Below are 23332 nucleotides of genomic sequence, written 5' to 3' on the forward strand. Positions count from 1 at the left end.
CATTTGATTACACATATTTGCTGTTTTGATCGCTTTAGATAGAAAATACAGAAAGCTGGTCTCTCACTTTAAACAAATTCAGAAGCTCCAAGCCATAATCGGAGAAAATCATTGTGTTTATCTTAGTCTCTTTTCAAGACCAAGCAAATCTTTAAATGTTACTTCACTAAGATACAAAATTATGAATCAGATGAGTGTGCTCAGTCAGTGAACAAGTTAGTGATTCTTAATAGCCATGTAAGCCTCCTGGTTCTCAGCTGTTTAATTTGTTTTAGTTTAATTGCTTCCTGAAATACTTTGGTCCCTCTTCTCTTCCATAGACATTCATTTGCTGGTTTATCCCAAGTTCTCAAATTCCATCATCTCTGAAATAACCTTTATGGTCTTTGTCTTTCCCTTATCTCCCCTGCAAAAAATCCTTATGTTCCAAACTACAGCAAAGTCACCCTGGTGTTACACAACGTAACTCTCCTCTAAATCCTGCACTCTACCTTTTAGCAGAGTTCAGCTAGAGTTGAAATCCTCATCTTTTTGCAGAGCTTCCTGAAAATGCCTGTCTTTCATAGGCAAGGAAAAAAAAAAATCATCCACAGTTCTTGCATTCCCAGCTTCAATTTTAACAAAGATCTACCAAGGGAATCCCTTCTCTTCCCTGTAGCCAGGAAGTCTGTTCACCCCAGAGAATGGAAGTATAGTCCTGCACAAGGTTTTGGTAAAGCTGCCACAGAGCTTTTGTTTGTGTAGCTTGGCTCACCACAGCAAAGAGGAAAGGAAAAGGACTGGAGAAAGGAATCCCTGAATAACAGTGTCTGCAGGGCATGACCTCAGCTAAGTTGGTGCCTCTTTTCCTCATTGGCTCAAAGTAAGTACCACTTTGGTGTTGTGATTAAGAGACAAAGAGCAACAGAAGGAGTAGGAGACACAAAAGTTTGATGTAATTTTCCTGTCTTCTTTTATCCCTTCCTTTCCCAGCCTCTTCCCTCAGATGCATTCCATACTCCTTTTAACTACCAATGCATTATGCTGCTTAAATTTTCAACTCTTTAGTAACAACCCCTAAATAGAAAAATGTTTTTAACATTTGGCACTTATCAAAAATACCCTGAAGTCTCTAACAGCCTGCAAAGAACATAATATGAATGAAGTGGACAGTAGGGCAATTTACATTATAATCTATTTTCCTTTCCCAATAGACACTAGCGAGTGTGTGTGTATATGTCACGAATTTAATGCCATCCATACAGTCAAAGTGAAAAAAAAATGCTGGGCTTTTTGTATATTTTAACAGATCTATTTCAATAATTTATGTCATTTAAATGAACCTGTCATAGATATAGGAAGAAGGGAACACCTGACTGAGTTCAGATGCAAAGAGGAAACAACACACCAGGCAGAAGCAGGGATGGGCTACCCAAGAGGAATATAGAGTCATTGCCCAAGCATGCAGGGTTTGATCTGGGAAAGCCAAAGCTCAGCTGGAGTTGAAGCTAGTCAGAGATATGACAGGCAGCAAGAGAGGCTTCAGTAAGTATATCAGCAACAACTGGAAATTAAGAAAAACGTGGTCCCACCGCTCAGTGGGATAGAGACCTAAGGGCAGAGGACATGGAAAAGGCTGAGATACTTTGTACCTTCCTTGCTTTGGACCTTCTTGGTAAAGTTTGCTTTCAGGCCTCCCAGGCCCCTGCAAGTAATGGCAGAGCCTGGGGGAGCTAAGTAAAGCCCACATCAGAGAAAGACCAGATTAGGGACCACACATGCAAATCGGATGTAGAGAAGTCTGTGGCATCAGGTGCTGATAGAGGTAGCCAGTGTCATTGCAAGGTTGTTGTCCATGATCTTTGAAACTTTATGCTAATTTGGGGAGATACCTGAGATTGCCCTCTATGATTGGCTCCATGGATGAGAGAACAATGAGAACAGTGAATGTTGTATACCTTGATATTAGAAAAACCTTCAATACAGTCTGCATAGTATCTTTATAGCAAATTGGTGAAATATGGATAGATGAACTATAAGGTGGGGGAAAATTGACTGGACACCAGGCTCAAATAGTGGTGATCAACAGCACAGAGTCTAAGTAGTAACCAGTTACTAGTGGTGTTCGTAAGGGACTGATGCTGGGGCTGATACTGTTTGATGTTTTTATAAACAACCTGGGTGATGGGATGGAGTGCAACCTCAGCAATTTGTGGATGATAGCAAACTAGGGCAAGTGGTTGGTATGCTGGAACTTAAGGCTGCTATTCACTTGGACCTCAACATGCTGGAGAAATGAGCTGACAGAGACCTCATCGTGTACAGCAAAGACAAAAGTCCTGTACCAGGGACTGAATAACCCAGTGCATCAGTCCAGTCTGGTCATCAGCTGGGTAGAAAAGAGTTCTGCAGAAAAAGACCTTGGGTCCTGAGGGACAAGTTGAACGTTAGCAGTAATTGTGTGCCTGCGGTGAAGGTGGCCACTGGCGTACCAAGCTGCATCAGCAAGAGCAGAGTCAGCAGGCTGCAGTAAGTGATTCTTCCCCTTTATCGGCACTGGTGAGACCACATCTGGAGCACACTGTGTTGGACCTCCCAGTACAAGAAAGACAATGACATACTGGAGCAAGTCAAGCAGAGAGTCAGCCAGAGGGTTAAGGGCCTCAAGTACATGATGTATGAGGAGAGGCTGGCTGAGAGAATTGGGTTTGTTTAGCCTCCAGAAAAGAAGGCTGAAGGGAGATCTTCTTGCTGTCTGCAGCTGCCTACTGGGAGGGTGTAGAGAAGAGATCTTCTTGCTGTCTGCAGCTGCCTACTGGGAGGGTGTAGAGAAGATGGATCCAGACTCTTCTTAGAGGTGTATGATGAGAAGACAAAAGGCAACAGACACAAGTTGCAACATCGGAAATTCTGATTAAATACAAGGACACATTTCTCAGTTGTGAGGGTGGTCAAACACTGGAACAGGTTGCCCGGAGAGGTTCTGAAATCTCCATCCTCGGAGACAGTGAACTGGACTGGACATATCCCTAAGCAACCTGCCCTAATTTGACCTCCTCTGAAGAGCAGTTTGGATCGGATCATCTCAGGAGGTCCCTTCTAAATGAAATTATTATGGGATTTTATAATAATTGGATTTTTCACACTCTCTGAGGCATCACTAAAGAAGCCAGTGTCAATACCAATGGAAGGTAACCACTTGATACCTGTTAAAGTTGAGCTCCTGTTTAAAATAAATCTTTTAAAAGTCATCCATCATAATTTCCTTTAAGAGCATAAATATTACATCAAACAACAAAAAAATTGAAAAGCAAAGATTTCTTTTATATTTGGGCAGCTGTATTATTCTTTATGTAGCTTTCCTCAACACACTGAATTGCTTCAGTCATGTTGGTAGGAATCATTCAGCATTACAGTAGGAGAAAATCCATCTTGGATGTGGCATATCAATAACATTATTTTCACTGTGTACTTTCCAGTGTATATTTCCAAGAAAACAAAAAAATAAACCTTCTTTCAAGGAAATAAGCACAATTCTTTTAACAAATGGCATATTTTCTTTGGATGTGAGTCAATCAATATATACTATCATGCCTCTTAAAGCACTTTCAAGAGAACTTTTAATGAGAGTAATGCAATTTATCACAGTTAAGTCCTGTAACTTGTTATTCAAAAAAACTCCCATTGACTTTATGTTGAGTCACTACCATATGAGGCCTTCGCTGCTATGCTGGCTGTGCTTTCGAATAGACAGCCACGGTGTTTAAGAAATCTCCTTGGCTGCATTGGACTTGATATTAATACTGGGAGGAAGAAAGAATGTTAACGGTTATGCTTCTTAAGGGATTATTTTGTGGTTTCAGTTTAAAGTTTCATTCATTTTATTTGAAAACAAATTGCTTGGGCTTTTTTTTATTAAAAAAGACAGCAGATTGAAGTTAATTTCTGTATATTACTTTCTACAAATTTTCTACTGTACACATACCTTGTTTTAAGTGAGCAGACTTGTAATAGAGTGAAGGTTGGATGAGCTGAGAAAGTAGAAATGCACCATAACCCAACAGCTGGAATTTTTCTCTTTAATTTTCTAATTGTACAAGGTTAAAGATCAGTTTCTAAAATTATAATATTTTAATCTCGCTTTTTTTGAGAGAGAGAGAGCATGAAGTTTCAAAAAAGATAACAAAATGGTGATCCTGTCCAATGTTCAAGTCTGAGGAGTAAGGGACAAATAGACTTTAGTTTCTTTCCATTTAGTGAAATGTTTGCACTCATAACAGCTTTAAATAATTATGGAGATAACAGAAAATGGATTTTGTTGTTATTACTGTTGACTAGAGTTCGTTCTGATTTATTATATGGATTTCTTTCTAATATTAATATAGCTTGAATATGCACTGCTTTATGAGTACTTCCCATTTATAACAATGTTAAGGGTTGCTAAATTCACTTGAACTGCAGGTACAAATTATGTGCTACAGATAAATTAGCTCAGATTCAGAAAAGAGAGAACGTGTGTGTTGACAGTGTAGAGATTCTTTGTTATTTCTTTCTAAATTTGGAAAGATAATCTGCTGGCAATCTGTTTCTGTACTTGTGTTTCTAAATAGAAATAAGAAAGCTAAATATTGTTTAAGTCATGACCACCTGAAAAAACAGATACAAAGTTCTATTCTACCAGTATGTTAAAAATACATAACACTTTATTAAGTTAAACTATCCAGTTTTCCCAAATGGGTATGTAATTCAAACATAAACAGTTTATAAATATCTCATAATACAAGCAATTGGCATAGCTAATCTATTAAAAAGTGGAGGAACTACTAATCACATTGCTATGTTTACTTTTAAAGTATCAGAATGACCACGTGATTTTCCCTCTTTATCCTGCCTTTCTTTCATCTTGTCTTCATCTAATAAATAGTAAAAAGTGCAACTGATAAGAGAAGTACCACGGTACATTTTTTTAATCACATGTCTTTACAGTTAAAATGAACTGAAAATATAAGAGAAAGGTAAAAATTTGTTAATCAGTTCTATACTTTGTAATGCTAAGATTTTAAAATTAATTACTATGTCTTTTTTGCATAAGATTCTAATGAGCATAAGGACAGCCTTTACTATGAATTTAGTGACTGTTTATAGGGTTTCCATTAAGCCTTAATGTACTTAATTTCATTGCTGAGATAATTTTATGTGAATTTAAGAACAAAAATATGGTTAATCAAGGAAAATCTAAGCTTTGCAAAATACAAAAATGATTAAGATAACTCTTGAAACATCCAATTAATTATTTTTTTAGTTTGCCCATTAAAGAGCAACAATGTTGATCTTTAAATCCACCTGGCATACTTAATGGGCATCCTTAATTTTGACCTATAGACCCACCTATATGGTGATATCATCAATGATTAATATGCTTAAGGTAGTTTTGGAAGTCTGAAAAATAAATTTAAGGTGTTCAAAACCTGGAAGTTATTGCTAGCAGAAGTGTCAGAATAGATATTTAAGATGCACTGAATATCTGAATGCACTTCAAATCAGATAGCTTTTCAAGTTTTAAATATGTAGAAGCATTTATTAGCAGCAAAAGCTCCAACAAAGTCTTTGGAACCAAGAAATAATTCGGTTTTCTTCGTAAATCTCTGGGGAGGTTGGCACTTTCTGTGGTTATAGTTGATACAGGGTAGTAGGAGCTAAGTGAGAAAATTGGGAATACTGGAGAACATGCAGCGAATGGCATGAAACTAGACATAGCGTATTTAAGGTACCTAAACCAAAACTCAGTTCCAAACTGGTGCAGTTTACCACCAAGTGATGTACTGTGGTCATACAAACTGTAGCTCACAGTGATTTTGCTTGGGTGGTTAGCCACTCAACACCAAATGCTTTCTTTTTGGTACCTTTAACTGGTCCGAAAAAAAAGTATTGATTAAAATATAGACCTCTTAGATGGAAATTGGTGGACGTAAATCATGTGACTCTGTAGCTGAATTGGTCCAACGACTTCTATGCTACTATTTTCAATTGAAGTAAATTCACCATAGTGATATTGTAGCCACAAGTTTGCAGTACATAGAAATACAAAATAAGTTCATGTAGGAGCACCAAATAAGATTACAGAATTAATGCCAACAGTGTAATCTCCACACTGTACATCTCTTAAAGGCAGTATGTAGTGATTGAGTGTTTTATGCTGCTTATATCTCCCTAAGTGTAATTATCTCCAGCAGTCTCGAGACATTTTTTATCTTCATGGGGGATTTTCGGTAGAAGTGAAGTAGCAGTAACTTTGAAAATCTAGTGTACATTTATTCTCTTTGTTATAAAATAGAAAGCCTATGAATAGCCTGTATTATGTGGGTAGTGTAATGTACAGATTTGCTGCAATTTGATCATTATGTGGCTTTCTGTATTTTCTATCATACCCAATAAAATAAGATAGAAATTGCAGTAAAGTGTTAGATTGACTTAAATTAGCCAAGACTGGTAATAATGATCATTCTTACTGCTTTCCTCCATATTAGAAAGTGATGATTGAAACTTGCTGCTATTGCTCTTGTTTCCAGCTATTTGAAGGAGAATTCTGTCTAAATGGGAAGATCAGGACAGCTTTTGAGTTTATTTCAAAACAAACGGAGTTCTTGCTGATTTCATATTTTAGGGTTTTAGCCCTGCACGCACCACATTTTTGTCATCACTTATAAAGGTATAAAACCCTTCATTTAAAACTAGCAGAAGACATTTTCATTGTTTTTAATTTGTCAAATGATACCCAAAATATTTTATTAATTTGTTTAACTGTTCCTCTGCCAGGAAGCAGAATTGCCTTTGTACTAAGAACCACCAGAGCATAAAGCTGTGCTTAAATGCTTCATAATAAGTGAACTAGTTTTCAAACAATATATTATTTTTTTTTTCATTTGTGTCCCATTTCATTGTGTTATTTATATTAACTTTATTACAATCTCAGTGTCCTGATTTATTGTGATCACTGCCAGTTTCTAAGTAAAGGATTAAAATGTATCTAAAATTTTCTCTTTTATTTTGAAGTAGTTGCTTGTCTTTTTATTGTACTTTTCCTGAGGACTCTTCATTTATGTCTTAAGTGACTACTCTCAAACTCCATTGAAGTAAGCAGGAATTGGAAGTGTTTAACAGCTGGCAATATCAAGCGGTTTCTGAAGAAAAAGCAAAAAAAGCAACCTCTAGCCACTTTAAAAAGTGGACTTTCCTCAGTGGAGCACTTTTTTGTATAAGGCACACTTTCCATCAAGCTTCCATTTCAGCATAAAATAAGCTGCTCTTATAACATGAATTACCAACCATTTACGTCAGTTCTTGTCAAAATAAGGACTGTGGAATACATTTATTTGCAAGAAAATAAATTAAATCTTGCTGTTCACCCATTTTTTAAACATCAAGATAGCAAGAGGATCCAGTTTTGCCATTATTTTGTGAAAAGAAACATACATTTCCTGTATTAGTAAATTTCTGATGCTCTTGAAATGCAAACATATCAAAATACTGAATTCAGTTTGCTGTATTTTTTTTATGAGCCCACACAAATACTGACATTGTAAAACCAACAGTATGCACAACTGAGCCACCCACCATGCAAGAGAAGTAGAACAATGAGTCGAATAAAAGATAGAAAATTATCTGTGCATTGAGTAGATAATACCTGATTTATTTCTGTTGTAGTTTGGACAAGTATCGATTTTAGCATCTATGTGTGTTTTTAAGACTATTTTACTTATTCTTTTCCCCTTATGCACCTCCTTTTAAGATGCTACCATACACTGACAGTAATATTTAATCTCTCTTTCCCAACAGACAAGAATATTTTATTTCAGCTCTCAAATATCTGGGCAAATATTTACCCAATGTATAGCAGAACTTCAGAGAGAACCATAAAGGGGGAGAAGTCGTCATATTTCACACAGTCATGGAGCTGGAAGAGACATCAATCTCATCTTCCCCCTATCTAAAGACAAAATCAGTAAAACCAGTCCCATGCGATAATTATATTTGTTCTCTTCCACCACCAAGACGTTGCTCATCTTATGACATTATAGTGTCTGTGGGTATATGCTTGGGTTTGTAATGTCTAGTATGGCTCTTTCGGAAGCTAAGTCTGCAGCAGCAACTTTCGAATAGAGTACTGTTGTACCTAGTTTGCAACAGGTCTTGTTTCACTGAAGATTTGTATCTGAGAATACTAATAGGTAGTTTCTCTTCTGAATAGAGAAGTCTTTTTAGATTGTCAGGGATAATTTCTGTTACAGTGTTGCAGTGTTATCTGAACTAGGGTATGAAGTTTAAACAAATATTGTTATTTAGGACATGTCTTGTGGTATTTATTAAGACTGAAATAATTCCCTGTGAATGAAGATCATGCTTGTGTTCTGCTTAATTAGTTACATTCACTCCTGGTAGCACAGTAGTACATGGATTTTTTAAAATGTGTAGTCTAGGTGGTATGTGATCTGAGAACGGAGGTGGGCTATGTGCATATTTCCTCCTAGCTGAGCTTGGGCACAATCTGCCAGATGTTCTTTCTATTTGGGAATGACATAGTCTGCATGTTTTGCAGGAGATTACTTTGAAAATAGGAGAGATACCAAGTTTGTAATTACCTCAGGGAAGGAAAAAAAAAAAAAAAAGAAAAAAGAGTACCTGTCCTTTGGCATTGAAAAGTAAAAGAAAAGAAAAACAATGCCATAGTTAAAGGTGAGATAAACCTCAGGGCTCATTGCAGTTCATTTCAAACAACTGAACTGGTACAATCACCTTGCAACCTGGAAGCCTGTGTTACAACCCCGCTTTTTTCCAACAGTAACTGGAAGGCCCAAATATATTTGAAACCAGCCATTGGAAAAAGTGTCTCAGAACAGATCTTCTAAGGAAGTACACTGTTGTTCACACTTAAGGCCCACAGCAATCCGAGAGAAGCACTGAATCAACAAAGCTGGTGAAAAGAGACGATTATACTGTAGTCTTATCCTTCCCTTGTTACTGTCAGTAATTTTGCTTTGTGCTATTAAACATAGTCTGCCTTGCTGCTGTTTCTGCTTTTGTCAGTGCCTTCATAACTGTATTTCCTTTACTTTTTTCTGGCTGCCATCCTAGCCATTTAATATCTTGTAAAATAATATTTGTGCAAGTCGCATTGTGGCTTGAAGATAGTCTGTTCACAGCTCAGCTGTTATCATTGAGTATCTTTTGGGCTTCTTCTTACCTAGCTAGATTGTTGCATTATCTGCCAGTATCTTTCGTTGATGACCAACTTACAAACAATACCAGTATAATTACATGCTCAGATAACCTATTATGCTGTACATGACCTATATCTATGGCTAGGTCACATAACCATAGAATTACTACATCTAAATCTCAGGTATGCTCCAGGAAGAATTTCTCTGGCACATGGTAAAGTAGTAGTACTGTATTGGTATTCTTCGTACCTCAGATAGAGAGGTCCTAGAAGCTACTTTTTAAAGAATTCAATCCCATCAACAATTGGTAGGTACTGAGTCAGTGTCAATACACCAAAGTGAAATCTAACTGAGGGTTAAGGAATGACAGTATACAGAGGGACTGAAAAATCTCAATGCTTTTCCAGAACTGGCTTCAATTAATAAGCAGACAGGTGGCAATAAAATATTTTTAGAGAAGAGGGTCTGGCTAAAGACCAGATTTCCAGAGGAGACAAAACAGATCAGGAGTCATACCACTGGTAGAAAATGCTTCAAAGTCTTGTGAGATCTGGTTAAACTACTTCATCATCATATGAATGACATGTACAGAGAATATTCTGTGAAGTCCACTGGAGACTTCATTAATGCTAGCCTGCTTTACCCAGAGGGCTCATGTGTGCTCCAGGAATGCTAGAAGTACAGCATGCTCTTGTTCTAAGCTCTAGCATTAAAGTGCGCTTTTCTCTCTGTATATAGACGCATTTGGGTTTTTTAAGTTAGTAGTTTACATTTGTTGAGATAGAATGCACTACCTTGCATTCAACCCCTGTGTTTTTATAAATGAAACAATGAAGGCAAAAGTAAAGATTAATTTATTAGAAAATGCCTTATTCAAGAAGTTGGTGACTTTTTCTGCAAACATACACAGAAAGATTATAGTTCCCATTCTGGTGTGCACCCCACTGAGCTGGGACACTCTGAAGTCATGTTTATTTTCAGAACAGTTCATACAGTTGCTAGACGTGGGATCCAAACGTCTTGGCAAACCCCATCCTTAGTCCTCATATTCCCTAATACAGAATTATGACTAAAGAGGCATGACTTTGTTGAAACCTCCAGTACTGGTCTGGTATTCCTTCAAATACTTAGAAAGTATATGTGTGTGCTTTTTTGAGCATATCTGTAGATTTACAGAGATGCAATGAAATGAAGAAAATATGCAATTTAACTTACGCTGTTCATCCCTTCTGCAGTTTGTTTGCTTTAGTTTTTTTCATACTCTTGCAGCAGGAAACTTCTAGTTTTCCAAAGTTATTGCCTGTGTTCCACTTCACACTAAGGGCCCCATTCTGGTCTGACTGAAGCAAGCATAAAAATACTACAGTGAATTTGGGTAGGTAGGTGTACTGAGCTTTTCTTTTAGTGTCTTTTCCTGTTTATTAACATATGAAATACCATCTGTATCTTCAATCTAAGTACATCGTTATGCACTGATTTTGAGTTTTGTTCTATGGGTTCAGAATGACATCTTTTAACTCTGTATGATTTGTATAGAAAATTTGAAGAGTGCTTGACCCTTGAACATTACTGTGCTGCTATTTATCCTGACAAATAAAGAATTTTGTTTCCTTCCTCTCATTCTGCATAGCAAGGATCCAGGATGTATACTTGAAATACCATGCAGATAAAAATCACTGTCAGACTTGAGATCAGTCACTTTTTCTATTGATTACTGGATTCTGCAGCTACCCATGCAACTAGTTGAAGACAATATGGACTACCAGTTAGATAGCTAAGATAATAGTTACTATTTTTTTTAAATGAGGTGTATTTTTTCATTTAAACAAGTAAAATACCAAGTACCTTCTGTATACAAACATCAGCCCATCATTAACTTACAAATAAAAAAAAGGCAAAAATAAAAATATAGTGATGAGGTGTTCTCACAAGCTGGGGAGAAAAACTGTATTCTTGTCACAATAGAATTTGCATTACATTTCAAAGAAAATCTGAGTGTTTCACATAGGGATACAAAATAATCTCTGACTTTATATTCAGAGTCTGGTATGGTATTTCATTCTTAGGTCAGATCTCAGAAACAAGTAGTGCATCAGATATTTAATGATATGCTCTGACTGTATGTTCTTTTGTTACTATACTACGAACCTGAATGTATTCTTCCTTCAACTTCCTTTCTTATAATGTCTTTGATAGAACCTTACTCAGGTGATTGGAAAAGAGGCATAATAGATATTGACACTGGAAAAGAAAGATTGTTTTATTTCATAGGTATTTTATTATACCTATTATAATGTATTTATTATATTTATTTTATTATATTGAAGTGACTTCTAACATAGAAAATAATATGAATCAAAAGTATAGATTTTCTAATTTTTCTTGCAAGTTTGAATTAGGATGAGGAGCTGGATCTAGAATTTCAGCTGTTCCGTGTTTGGTAGAACAGAATGAAGTCCTGCAAACAGATTTTCTTGAACTCTGGGAAAAATTCAGATTCAATCCATGTCTGACCTTTGCAGGAAAATCCATCTTTTTATGGGCTTAAAATGTGAAAAACAAAATGGTATGATTCAGATTTTGTATGGAAAAAGACAGAAAGATGTAGAAATTACAGGATAAGGGAGTCTACCTGACTTGAAGGTGCATTTGTAATCATAAGCATGAACGTTGTTTTAAACTGTCCAAACTGCATTTTATGTTTTTTTTGAAAATGTGCATATTATCTTGTCAGCAAGAAGATCAATACAGTCCTGTCCGAATTGTTCATCCATTATTTAGCCGTTCTAGTGACAGCATTACTGTCAGCCTTGGTTATAGAACTTCATTTAGTTAAAATTTCATTCACTGTAGGAACGATGAGGAAGTGAATCATGTCTCAATAATGGAAATCTGGAAGGGGAAGGCATTGTCATGTGTATTGAAATAACAACCGCAAGGTGCTAGGTCATTTCCAGGTTTATGTTTGAGGCAGAAGCTGTGCTCCAGATGACCTGGACTGGAATTGTCTAAAATGTCCAGGTCCCACCAAAATTAATGGGCATTAGACTGTATACATTGTATAACAATGTAGGTGTTATATATAAAGCTTATCTAGTTGCTTCCCATGTGCTAAACTCTTTACATAACAGTATATTAACTGCATTCTGAAAAGTTTGTCTAAGCTATGGCAACAATTTTAAAGCAGAAAAAAAATGGTGTTAATCTGGTTTGTGAGATGCATGTGGTTCAAAAACCCCACCATTCTTCCATTCCCTGTGGGTAGTGAATTGTTTTTTGAAATTATCTCTTTGCATAACTGTCTGTTACAGTAATAGCATGACTGAAATGCCTTGACACACAGTCAGCCTCACAGACAATTTATGCAAGGTGCTGTACAAGTGCATAAAACCCCCTCCTCTTTCAGTTCCTTACATGACTAGAAACAGCAAAGGAGGTAGCAGGAAGACAGGCAAAGACGTATGAGTGAGCAAATTATAGTCTTCATCCATTAATAGATATAGCAAAATTCAGAATCCCAAACTGACTAATGCTCAGTGTACACCACTCTCTTGGGTAACAGAGGAAAGCTTCATTTATGTGGTTTAATCTGCCACCTCCAGCCACTCCAGTCCATGACTCCCTCCTACTCAGCCAGTGGAGCCCAGCCTGGGGACCCAGGGACCTGGGGTCTCTGACCATGCTGAGGGACCTATCTGCCACTTTCCTGTTTGCAGGTTCAACCAGTAGCAAAGTGCAGAACATGTCCCAGAGGCCGATAATAACTGTGTACTAATGTAGTGTAGGTCAAGAACTGGTGCTTCAGATACAGAGAAGCTGACAATCACATGTTGAAACACCTCTGTGGTTCTCAAATGCTATCAGATGTTGGTAGTAATTTGTTGGAATATATTGCTGAATCTAATCATACGTTTGTGGCTTAGTTATTTGGATCATACTCCTTTTGATGTGAAGAGTGAATCGTGGCTCTAGGTTTTGATCTTATTTTTCAGTTAGTGCTTGAAGGATGGTGGATAGTCTTTCATTTTATTCAGATATATCCATGTTATGTCCTTAACTTTGCTGGGTTTACATGAATGTTACTAAGAGTTTACTTTAGTGTTGGTAACCTTGAATTTAGTATTTAAAACAAAGGAATTGTGGAAATGCTTTGAACCAGAAGATGATACACAGGTTTCCTGCACAGTTCTGCTAAGGCACTGAAGATCTAAATGACCATGTGCTTGGTGTTATTTTGGGGTTCTTGCTGAGAAGGAGTTATAGGGTAGTTTCAGTGACAGTTTGAAAAACAGACAATTATACTGAAAGAGTGAGCTGTTTAAATATAGTTGGAGAAAGCACCTGATAGGAACATGCAAATATTGTGCTTGCATCCACCAAGTAACAGAGAATTAACTTGCACTTTCTGTCTCTCTGTACTGTTGTCTGTAAAGCCTCAGATGAAACAATTTAATCAGTCACTGGAAAGAACAAGTTAGAAAAAGTAGGAGGCAGATTTCTAAAAGCCCTGTGCTCATCAGATAAGTCACTAGCCAATGCATGTGCTGGGAAGAGAACATAAATCTTGTCCCTACAACCTGACTTTTCTGCCAATCCAAAATAACAGTTCCCACAGTCTAGGATTAGCACAATTTTGGTGGGGGGCAGTTGGTCTGAGGAGGTTATTATGCACTAGTTAGGCAATTGGGGGATTCCTAGGAATTTTTCCTTCTCCATTTGACGTGTATTAGTGTGAGGGGGTCCTGCACTTCGGTCACAACCACCCCATGCAACGCTACAGGCTTGGGGAAGAGTGGCTGGAAAGCTGCCTGGCTGAAAAGGACCTGGGGGTGTTGGTAGACAGCCGGCTGAACATGAGCCAGCAGTGTGCCCAGGTGGCCAAGAAGGCCAATAGCATCCTGGCTTGTCTCAGGAATGGTGTGGCCAGCAGGAGCAGGGAGGTGATTGTGCCCCTGTACTTGGCACTGGTGAGGCTGCACCTGGACTACTGTGTCCAGTTTTGGGCCCCTCAGTACAAGAAGGACATTGAGGTGCTGGAGCGTGTTCAGAGAAGGGCAACAAAGCTGGTGAAGTGTCTGGAGCACAGGCCTCATGAGGAGCGGCTGAGGGAACTGGGGTTTAGTGTGGAGAAGAGGAGGCTGAGGGGAGACCTTATCACTCTACAACTCCCTGAAAGAAGGTTGTAGTGAGGTGGGTGTTGGTCTCTTCTCCCATGTAGTTAGCAATAGGACAAGAGGAAATGGGCGATAGGACAAGAGGAAATGGGCTCAAGCTGCACCAGGGGAGGTTTAGGTTGGATATTAGGAAAAGTTTCTTCACAGAAAGGGTAGTCAAGCATTGGAACAGGCTGCCCAGAGAGGTGGTGGAGTCACCATCCCTGCTAGACGTGGCACCTGGGGACATGGTTTAGTCTAGTCTACCCTTAACTGGTTTAGTGTGGACTTGGTAATGTTAGGTTACTGGTTGGACTGGATGATCTTGAAGGTCTTTTCCAACCTAAACGATTCTATGATTCTATGATTCTATGATTTATCTTTCTCATAGCATTTTATGGCTCCCTGCGATAGTGTCATGATTTTGCTCCAAAGGCCATATGACCTCAAGACAAGCCTTTGCCCAATTTCTTGAATTACCTGTCAGAGCTAACTTTTAGCATGGTCACTGCTTAATTACTATAACATCCCTGATTAATTCTATGGCACCACCAGTGAACTCTGAAGTGAGTGCTTACTGAAATGAGTCAGGGAAATTTAGGAGCTACCAGCAGTAATTTTGCCTGATGGGCAAGACTGTTTTAGAAAATTTTAAAAAGCATTACTGGTTGTATGAATGTTCTGGCAAAGCCTTTCAGTTAAAATGGGTCTTAATTATATTTTGGGGAAGACTTAACGTGTCTATGTGGGTTTTTTTTAGTAATAGGTGCCACTTTAAGCAGCATCTATCCTCAAACCCCAGTTGCTTGTTTCTGCCCTCTATTCATTGCCCTCTCTTTTAGCCAAACCAACTATTTTTGTGGCATGTGATAAACTGTATTCAGGAATAGAATTTAAAATTACATTCATTCCCTTTTCCTGCTGCTTTTCAAACAATATTGGTTGGATAATCTGTTACTCTCCTGTCTCCACAAATAGCTGTTTCCATGCTATTGAAGAAGGCAGTAAGGCATTGGGGATCGAAAGTTGTGTAGGGAAGTGGGAGAAGGAATGGGAGCTGTATAATGCCTTAGCTACCAAAACAAATGTGTGATTTTTTTACCCTTGTCTGTCAAGAACTGCATGGCTAGTCATCTTCCTAGCTGAAATCTGCAAAACCATTATGCATTTTTCAGACTTTTTACCTTCTTTACCAATAAACTGTTGTTAGCCCCTCTCTCTTCCTTCCTGCTCTCATCTTAAACAGATTCTAAATTATTTTCTTGATGCGTTTTCAGGGAGTTCATTGTTAAAGATTTACAAGTAGTGAATGAGGCTCTCCACGGTCTTATCGAGGACATTCTTCTCAAGTAAATTGACACACTCACGTCTGAAGGGCATTCACTTAAACAATTACATACAAACATCTTCTGTCTCCCTGCCTTTTAGCCTGAGTCAAGACATTAATTCATTCTGATCTCTTATAAAACACCTTCAGAGAGACAGGCAAATTAATGTATTCAAGCAAAAATGAAAATACTACAGAATGTCCTCAGATTCCTCAGCAGTGGGCCAGGACATTAGATTTTAGGGCTAGTTTTACGTTTGCAGGAAGTTTCCAGCACAAGTAGTTATTGTCCTGGAGGCCTAGTTCTAGAGAAAGCTGAACTGGAAATTCACTTCATGGAATACATGGAATACATTTTTCTCAGAAAAATCTGAGAAATGGGAATGTGATTCCTAAAATCACATTCAACAAGGAGATGAATGCTTTTCCTATGTATAAATAATGAGAAACAGCAATAGAGCCCTGGGGGAAGAGAAGGGTAGCGGAAGACTTCCATCCTGTAGACAGAAATTAATGAAAGAATCATCAGCTGTACTGTATAAATTCTTGCAGGTAGTTGCCAATGACTTAAATCAATAACGTTGCAATGTAATCTAATAACTGTATAATATTTCCTTCCCACCTTGCCTTTTTCTTCCCCCATCTAGAAAACATGTCTTTTCCTGTGAAAAAATACTGGCTTGAGTAGTAATAGTATATGAAGTTAATAATGCTCTTTATTCTGCTGCTCTACAGGGTTTCCTGTACAGATGAATGACTCAGATCACTCGCTATTTCAGCATTCATTTCAAGGATGCATGCAGTTTATTCATGTGGATGATCAGCTGGTAGATTTGCATGCAGTGGAGCAAGGCCAGCTGGGAAGCTTTGCCAATGTCACCATTGACATGTGTGCCATTATTGACAGGTAAGTTGCGGAGACATCACTGATACTCTGATACATGTTCTGCATATTCTGAAAATACACAGTGATACAGGAAAGGTAGTTCTGACACCGCGGTGATCATGTCAAGGCAGTTCTACCTTTTTAGCAGTGGGAACCATGCTTAGATGATGGAGATGATGGCTTTAAGTTGTAGATTGTGCAGGACACAGTGGAAAGCATATCTCCAGTCTCCCCACTCTTAGGCAGAGGAGGGGGTGAAAAGCTGTTGTAACTGAAATTCAGCCCACGGGTCAATAATATGGCTGCCTTGTATAGAGGGAACTCTCCCGAAAAGTCAACACATTTTGTCTGTTTCTCAGATGACTGTTATGGAGATCTTTTTGCAACTAGAAGTTGTGCTTCCTGGCTTCAGTGCCTGCTGGCTTTGCTGAATTCCTCAGAGGACTAACATAGGTCCACATGTTTGCACAACTGTGCATGTATTAAATGCTCAAACTTTATTAAAATAATGCTTAGATTTTGTTTTTTGTTTTTTTTTTTCCCAAACTGAGAAGAGTAATTCAGAACTACGGCAGGCTTTTGCTTTGAGCCCTTCCTTTTCAACCACTTACCTGTGTTAATTTCTGTTGCTCCTGATTAATAGTTTCTTCTTTGTTGGCAAAAAAGAAAATACTAGGAAAGACAGGGAAAGAGCAAGTAGCCCAACTCCTGAATGCAGGCAGCTTGGTTTATCATGAAAATTACCTACATATTAAACCCATTGCAAGTCTGCTGGAAAGCTGAAAATGGCTTTTTAGAATTCTGCTTTGAAAGAAGCAAAGATTAAAGGAGTAATGGTTTTAAACTAAAGGAGGATAGATTTAGACTGGATATAAGGAAGAAATTTTTTACAATGAGGATGGTCAAGCACTGGAACAGGTTGCCCAGAGAGGTAGTGAAGGCCCCATCCCTAGAAATATTCAAGGTCAGGTTGGATGGGGCTCTGAGCAACCTGATCTAGCTGAGGATGTCCCTGTTCAGGGTGATTGGACTTTAAAGGTCCCTTCCAACCCAAAGCATTCTATGATTCTATGATTACAAGATCATTGAACCCTAGAATACTTAAGGTAACAAGCAACCACTGGAATTCATGTGGTACGAGCCCCACCCAAGGCAGGGCAAACTTCAAAGCTACGTCAGGTTGCTCAGGGCCACGTCCAGTTGAGTTTTGAGTATCTCCAAGGATGGAGATTCGATAGGCTGAGTGACTGGATATCATCAGCAAAGATCTGCATAGTTATGGTAAAGAAATTCATGTGCTTTTAATTTCCTACTGTAAGTTAAGAGAATCTCAAAAGAGATAAATGTGACTGTGAAAAAATGAAATATGGCATACTGCTTTGGTCTCACAAAATCCCTTCTCTTCCTGAAATGTAGACATCAGTTTGCACAAAACAAGTTGTGGTGTGTTGACGGTGGCCAGCAGCCAAACACTCACCCTACCTTTTGCTCACTCCCCTCTCCCGGGAGATGGGGAAAAAAATAGAAGAAGGAGACAAGACTTGTGGATTAAGATGGCAGTTTAATAAGAATGGCAGTTTAATAAGAAAAGCAAAAGCTGCACAAGCAAGCGAAGCAAAAAGAGGAATTAATTCACTGCTTCGCATCAGCAGGCAGATGTCCAGCCGCTTCCTGGGAAGCAGGGCCTCAGCATGTATAATGGCTGTTTGGGAAGAGAAACTCCATAACCCTGAACATCTCCCCTTCCTCATCCATTTCCTGAATTCTTATTGCCGAGCATGATGTTGTAGAGTACGGGATCTTCCTGTGGTCAGTTTGGGTCAGCTGTCCCAGCTGTGTCCCCTCCTAACCTCTTGCGCACCCCCATCATCCTGGCCTTTATGGGGGTGGGTGCAGAGAGAGAGCCTTGATGCTCTGCAAGCCCTGTTCAGCAGCAGCCAAAACAGTGATGTGTTACCAACACTGTTTTAGCCACAACTGGGAAGCACAGCACCACGTGGGCTGCTGTGAAGAAGGTTAACTTAGTAGTTAACTCAGACCTATACCGTTTTAGCAATGTCAGTGTTCAGGAGCATGCTTTGTGGCATACCAGTGAGTTGTTCTGGCGTATCAGGCCACTTTAGACTGCTGCTTCTCATGGAAACCTGTTGACAGTTGAAGTCATAGTGAAAAGAGGAAGTGAAGAGCTGCTGTCATAGGGAAGAAGTTTGTTCTATTTCCTCACATACAACTGAAATTAGAAAGGCCTCCTGTGGTTAGTATTTGGTAGTTTGAATTGCTTAGTTTTATTTTGAATATTGTTTTTGGAAATGTAAACTGATGTGGAAGAAAGGATGTGGAGATACATCTAATTAAGTCTCTGCTTTTTCCCCAGTGGGTAAATCTAAGCTTATGTGACAGCTTGTATTGATCCCACTTATGCCAGTGTCTATTAGAAATAATTCCATCATCATAGTGAAGTTAATCAGAATTAGGCTTTTGCAATGTATTACAATGTAATTACAATTAACTTACAATTTAAGTTAATTAGAATCAGAGCTTTACAATGCATTTTTGAAAAATAAGACTTAAAGCTTCCTGTATGTCAAGCAGCTTACTTTTGAAGTGAACTTCATATAGAAGTTACTATTTATAAGGTATTTCTTTTTATAACATATAATTATATACATGCAATTATTTCATATATTACAATATCATTCCATATGCCATACATGATATTATTTGAAATACCTTTTACTGTATTAAAATATTATTATGCTTTATATATTTAACATGTATTATATATTGGATTTTTTGTATAGTATATATATATAACATTTGTATTTATAATATATTTTAATATAAATAACAGTGGTTTATGTATGTTGTTGTTATGTATGTTTTCTTTATATAAGAAAACGTATTCTCACTCTGTTTCTTTCTTCTGCCACCTTAAAGCCTGATACCATCCTCATGATATAAATTAGAACTGTATGTCTTATATTTATGCTTTTTAAGCACTGGAATATTGTATTGCAAGCAGAGTAACAATTGTATATTCACAGGAAATCAGAATAGTATCCAAAGAATTTTCTTGGGGTTGGTTTTGGTTTTTTTAAGGATTGAGATGCAATCTAGTTTGTTGTATTCCTATGATCAAGTTTATTTCTTTGTAGTTTGCACTTTAAAACAAACCCTTTGACTAAGAGGTAATAATGCCAAGCTTTAGATCTGACTGGATTTTCATGGCTGTCTTATTAATGCTTGCAAATAAGAATTTACAAGCACTTCTGTTAAAATATGCCACTATAGATAACATTTTTATATGTGGCTTTCTTTTAAAGGATCCAAGTACCATGTGTGCTATATATTAGCTTAATTTCATTTCCTTTGAAATGGGAAGATACTTGTGGCTGTGATACTGGGATCCTCCTGCTTTTTTTAACTTGTTTGGCTCTGAATCATAAAGGCTTCGGTCATCATCAACATGGAAATTGCTTTCATAGCCACACTTCAGTGAAGCCCCCCACTGGGCAAAAAGATAAGCTGTCACATTGAATTATTCTTACTGCAGACTTCAGCCATTTGGCTGTGGGAAGAAAACGTGAAGTTGTAAATGGTGGCATTTTTCATTGTTAGCCAGAGTGGATAGTAAGGAGGGGACAGTTTTCTCTATCAGGACATGACAAAAGGTCCTGAGGGCGGTGAGTTCTCATGTTGCACCGCCTGGAGGTAACTGCTTCCAAAGTCCCAGGTTCTGCCAAGCTAAACACCTGCCCCATATGGAAAGGGTTTCTGCGTTTTAGTTCCTGTATTTTTTTAAGATGTTAGAAGAATAGTCACGTTAGAGTATTACACTTGTACTTGGGAGGTACAAGTGTTGAACCAGTGTCTTTTATTTTTACTCTTCTCCTCCTCACATGAGCATTTTGCTATTGCAAAGACTACAAGCTGAGATTTTATTAAAAGGGAGCACCAAAGCTAAGGAACATTGTCTTTTTACCAGTGGCCAAATAGTATAAATGCATATAATTTCATGCAGGTGTGTATATAGTAATTACAGGCAGTTAAAATGCTACTGAGAAAAAATAATCATCCCTGTTTCTGTATCTTAATTAACTTTAATTGTATTAGCAATGGAAGTTGCATTGTTGTCACAGTGATCAACATGCTGTACTGCTTGTGACAGCATAGGTCCCTATACACCTCCTTTACTTATCATTAACAAACTAACTTGTTGTTACAGTCCAGATGGTACAGTTGTACTTTAGGATTTTAGCACAGGACATTGAACAGGAATTATTACTCACAACTAATTTATCCCAGCAGTCTCAGAGAATTCTAAAGCTTGCCTGACTTTGTTGTGGCTAGAATTACAGAATTTAATCATGAAATAAAAATGAGGAGATACTAAAATTATTTCAAAATATAGTGTCTGGTCTGTCATTGTAGTTTATGCAGAACATATGCCAATTTTAATGAAAATCGCTGTGTACCATAAGAGGTGAAATGACAGAAATGGGGAAAAAAATGCAGTACCAAGAATTTTCATGTAGCTGCTTCTAATGTTTTATGAATGTCTAAACTGTGTGATTCCCTCTGTAACACAGTGAGATTAATTAGATGCCAAATTTAGATAATAATTTCACATTAAAGAATTAATGTAAGTAATCAGATACGTGCGGCAGAACATTTCTGGGTGATTATTGCTCACCTGCTGTGGTGATATACTGTATGACAGAATGCCAGCATTCGGCTTTAATCTCATACAGCTACATTCTCTAGACTGTGTGATTGCCAATCAAAATTTGAAATAATTCATTTAAATAACAAAACACAGCAAGCATATTGGTGCATGAAAATGTCCACATGTAACTGGCAGCAAGACAGAATTTCTTTGGAATTAAAAACTATCGTTGCAAATAGTCTTAAAATTCTTCACTTCTAGCTCTTTACATGGACTTTAGGCTTCTGGCCTTCCTCTCTGTTCTCCCCCTGCCTCTGCCAGTTCAGTGATGGGGCAGACAGTGAGGAATAAGACAGACATCATCCTGTAGTACTCTGCGTATGAAGCAGATGATATACCGATGTCCAGACTGGAAGCAAAACCTGCTTTACAGTTGAGTTGTTCCCAAGACAAATTCACAAAAAGGAAGTAAAATAGGACTGGGGAAGAGCTGAAACCATACCATGACTTCAGCCTGCAGATGTTCCTGGTCACACGGCTGGAAGCCACTTCCTACATGTATCTTCTTCCTCTCCTCTCCTCTCCCTCTCCCCACTTCTCTTTGGAGCCATACAAACTTTTGATGTGGAAATGGAGATGAAAGCTGCCTTTCAGAAAGAGAGATTCAAGTGTGTTTACTTCATAGTCCGTATCAGTCCAGAAAGGTGACTTTGTAGGCATAGGTTATAGCTCAGATGACAGTGACGGTGCTTTTGTCCCCTATGTACCACAGTGTGACAACTGCCATATTATTTAACACAGATCAGTAGACAGCTGGAAGGTTACAAACTCTACAGAGTGGGCCACAAAATAGGAATGGTTTAATTACCTTTCTCCTCATAGTATATCTTCGTTTTCTGCCAGATTTTTTTTTTACTATGAAAAACTCTCCATTCTCTCACATTAAAAAAAAGGGGGGAAACACTGTAAAAATAGGGAAAAAGGAGGCACAAGAAACACCAACAAATTGAATGAATGGGGTTTTCCCGTGTGTTCACAAACTTTCTCCTTTGCATGCAGCTGGAAGAAATTGCATAACTTGCAAAACCTAATAAAGAGTGAGTCCAGTGAGAATTAAAATATATGTTCTTTTAGAGATAAGATACTGATATAATAATAGTTGCTCAGCTGAAGATGTCTGTGCAGCTCTTTAGTATCCTCAAGAAATCGGCTGGACCTTCCAGCTGTCATTAGTTACAAGGGAGCTCTCCAAGACAGCAACACAAGTGCAGATTTTTTAAATAATCTTTTCAGCCCACAGGCTGGTAAAGTATATTGTTATGAGATAGTTTTATCACTTCAAATCAACCTTACTTAGGGATTTCATGTGTTTTGGTGACAACAATAGCATGGACTTTATATTAAACTTTCCTCAGAAAAGTTTTTTTCACTTGATTCTTCTTTATATAAGAAGATACTCTTACCCTACTCCTTTCTGATCTTGCAAAGTGCACATAATCTTATGTCAGTTGGAGCTGTGCCATGTCCTTGAGTTCTACAGTAAAGGAAAATCAAGTTCTTTTCAATGTAACAGTATTTTTTGAAATACAAAAATGCCCATTTTATGTTATTATAAAACAATTTAATGTAAGCTGCACATGGAAATAATATTTGACATTCATTGTGATTCAGTCATAATTCTTCACAAACAACTAAGTAATGAAATAAAGTCTGAAATGGACAAAGAAGAGGAAGGGCACAGTTTCTGTTGTAAATAAGGGTGTAATTTTATGGCATGCTTATTGCATTAATTGTGTTAGTAAAGCTAGGAAATACCTTGAGGAGGAGAAAACGAAGTTTTTTCAGAGGTTTAGGATTCATCACCATTGCACTCTATCTGAAGATAGGTGAGTGCAATACATTAAAGTATTACTTGCTTAAATGCTAAAAAGTGTTAATTTACAGAATTTGAAACAGAAGTATGTGCAGGGAACCAACATGTGAAGTAGATTTAAGTATACTTCCACAGAAGGCGTGAAAGAAAGAAGACATTTACTTTCTTTTCTGTAGTTTTAAGCAAGGACTATAATCACCTTAGAGTCTGGATGATGGAGCTTAAAAACT

General features: G+C 37.8%; 1 protein-coding gene across 1 annotated transcript in view; it reads left to right on the forward strand.

Moving 5' to 3' along the window:
- Positions 1-23332, forward strand: part of CNTNAP2 (contactin associated protein 2) — a 1215771-nt gene that overhangs the window by 733698 nt on the left and 458741 nt on the right. The window contains exon 10 of the mRNA XM_075728323.1: positions 16413-16584. Within this exon, the coding sequence (XP_075584438.1) occupies positions 16413-16584 (172 nt within the window). The remainder of the gene's footprint in view (positions 1-16412; positions 16585-23332) is intronic.

This window comes from Pelecanus crispus, chromosome 2 (genome assembly GCF_030463565.1).
Source record: "Pelecanus crispus isolate bPelCri1 chromosome 2, bPelCri1.pri, whole genome shotgun sequence".
Taxonomy (NCBI): domain Eukaryota; kingdom Metazoa; phylum Chordata; class Aves; order Pelecaniformes; family Pelecanidae; genus Pelecanus; species Pelecanus crispus.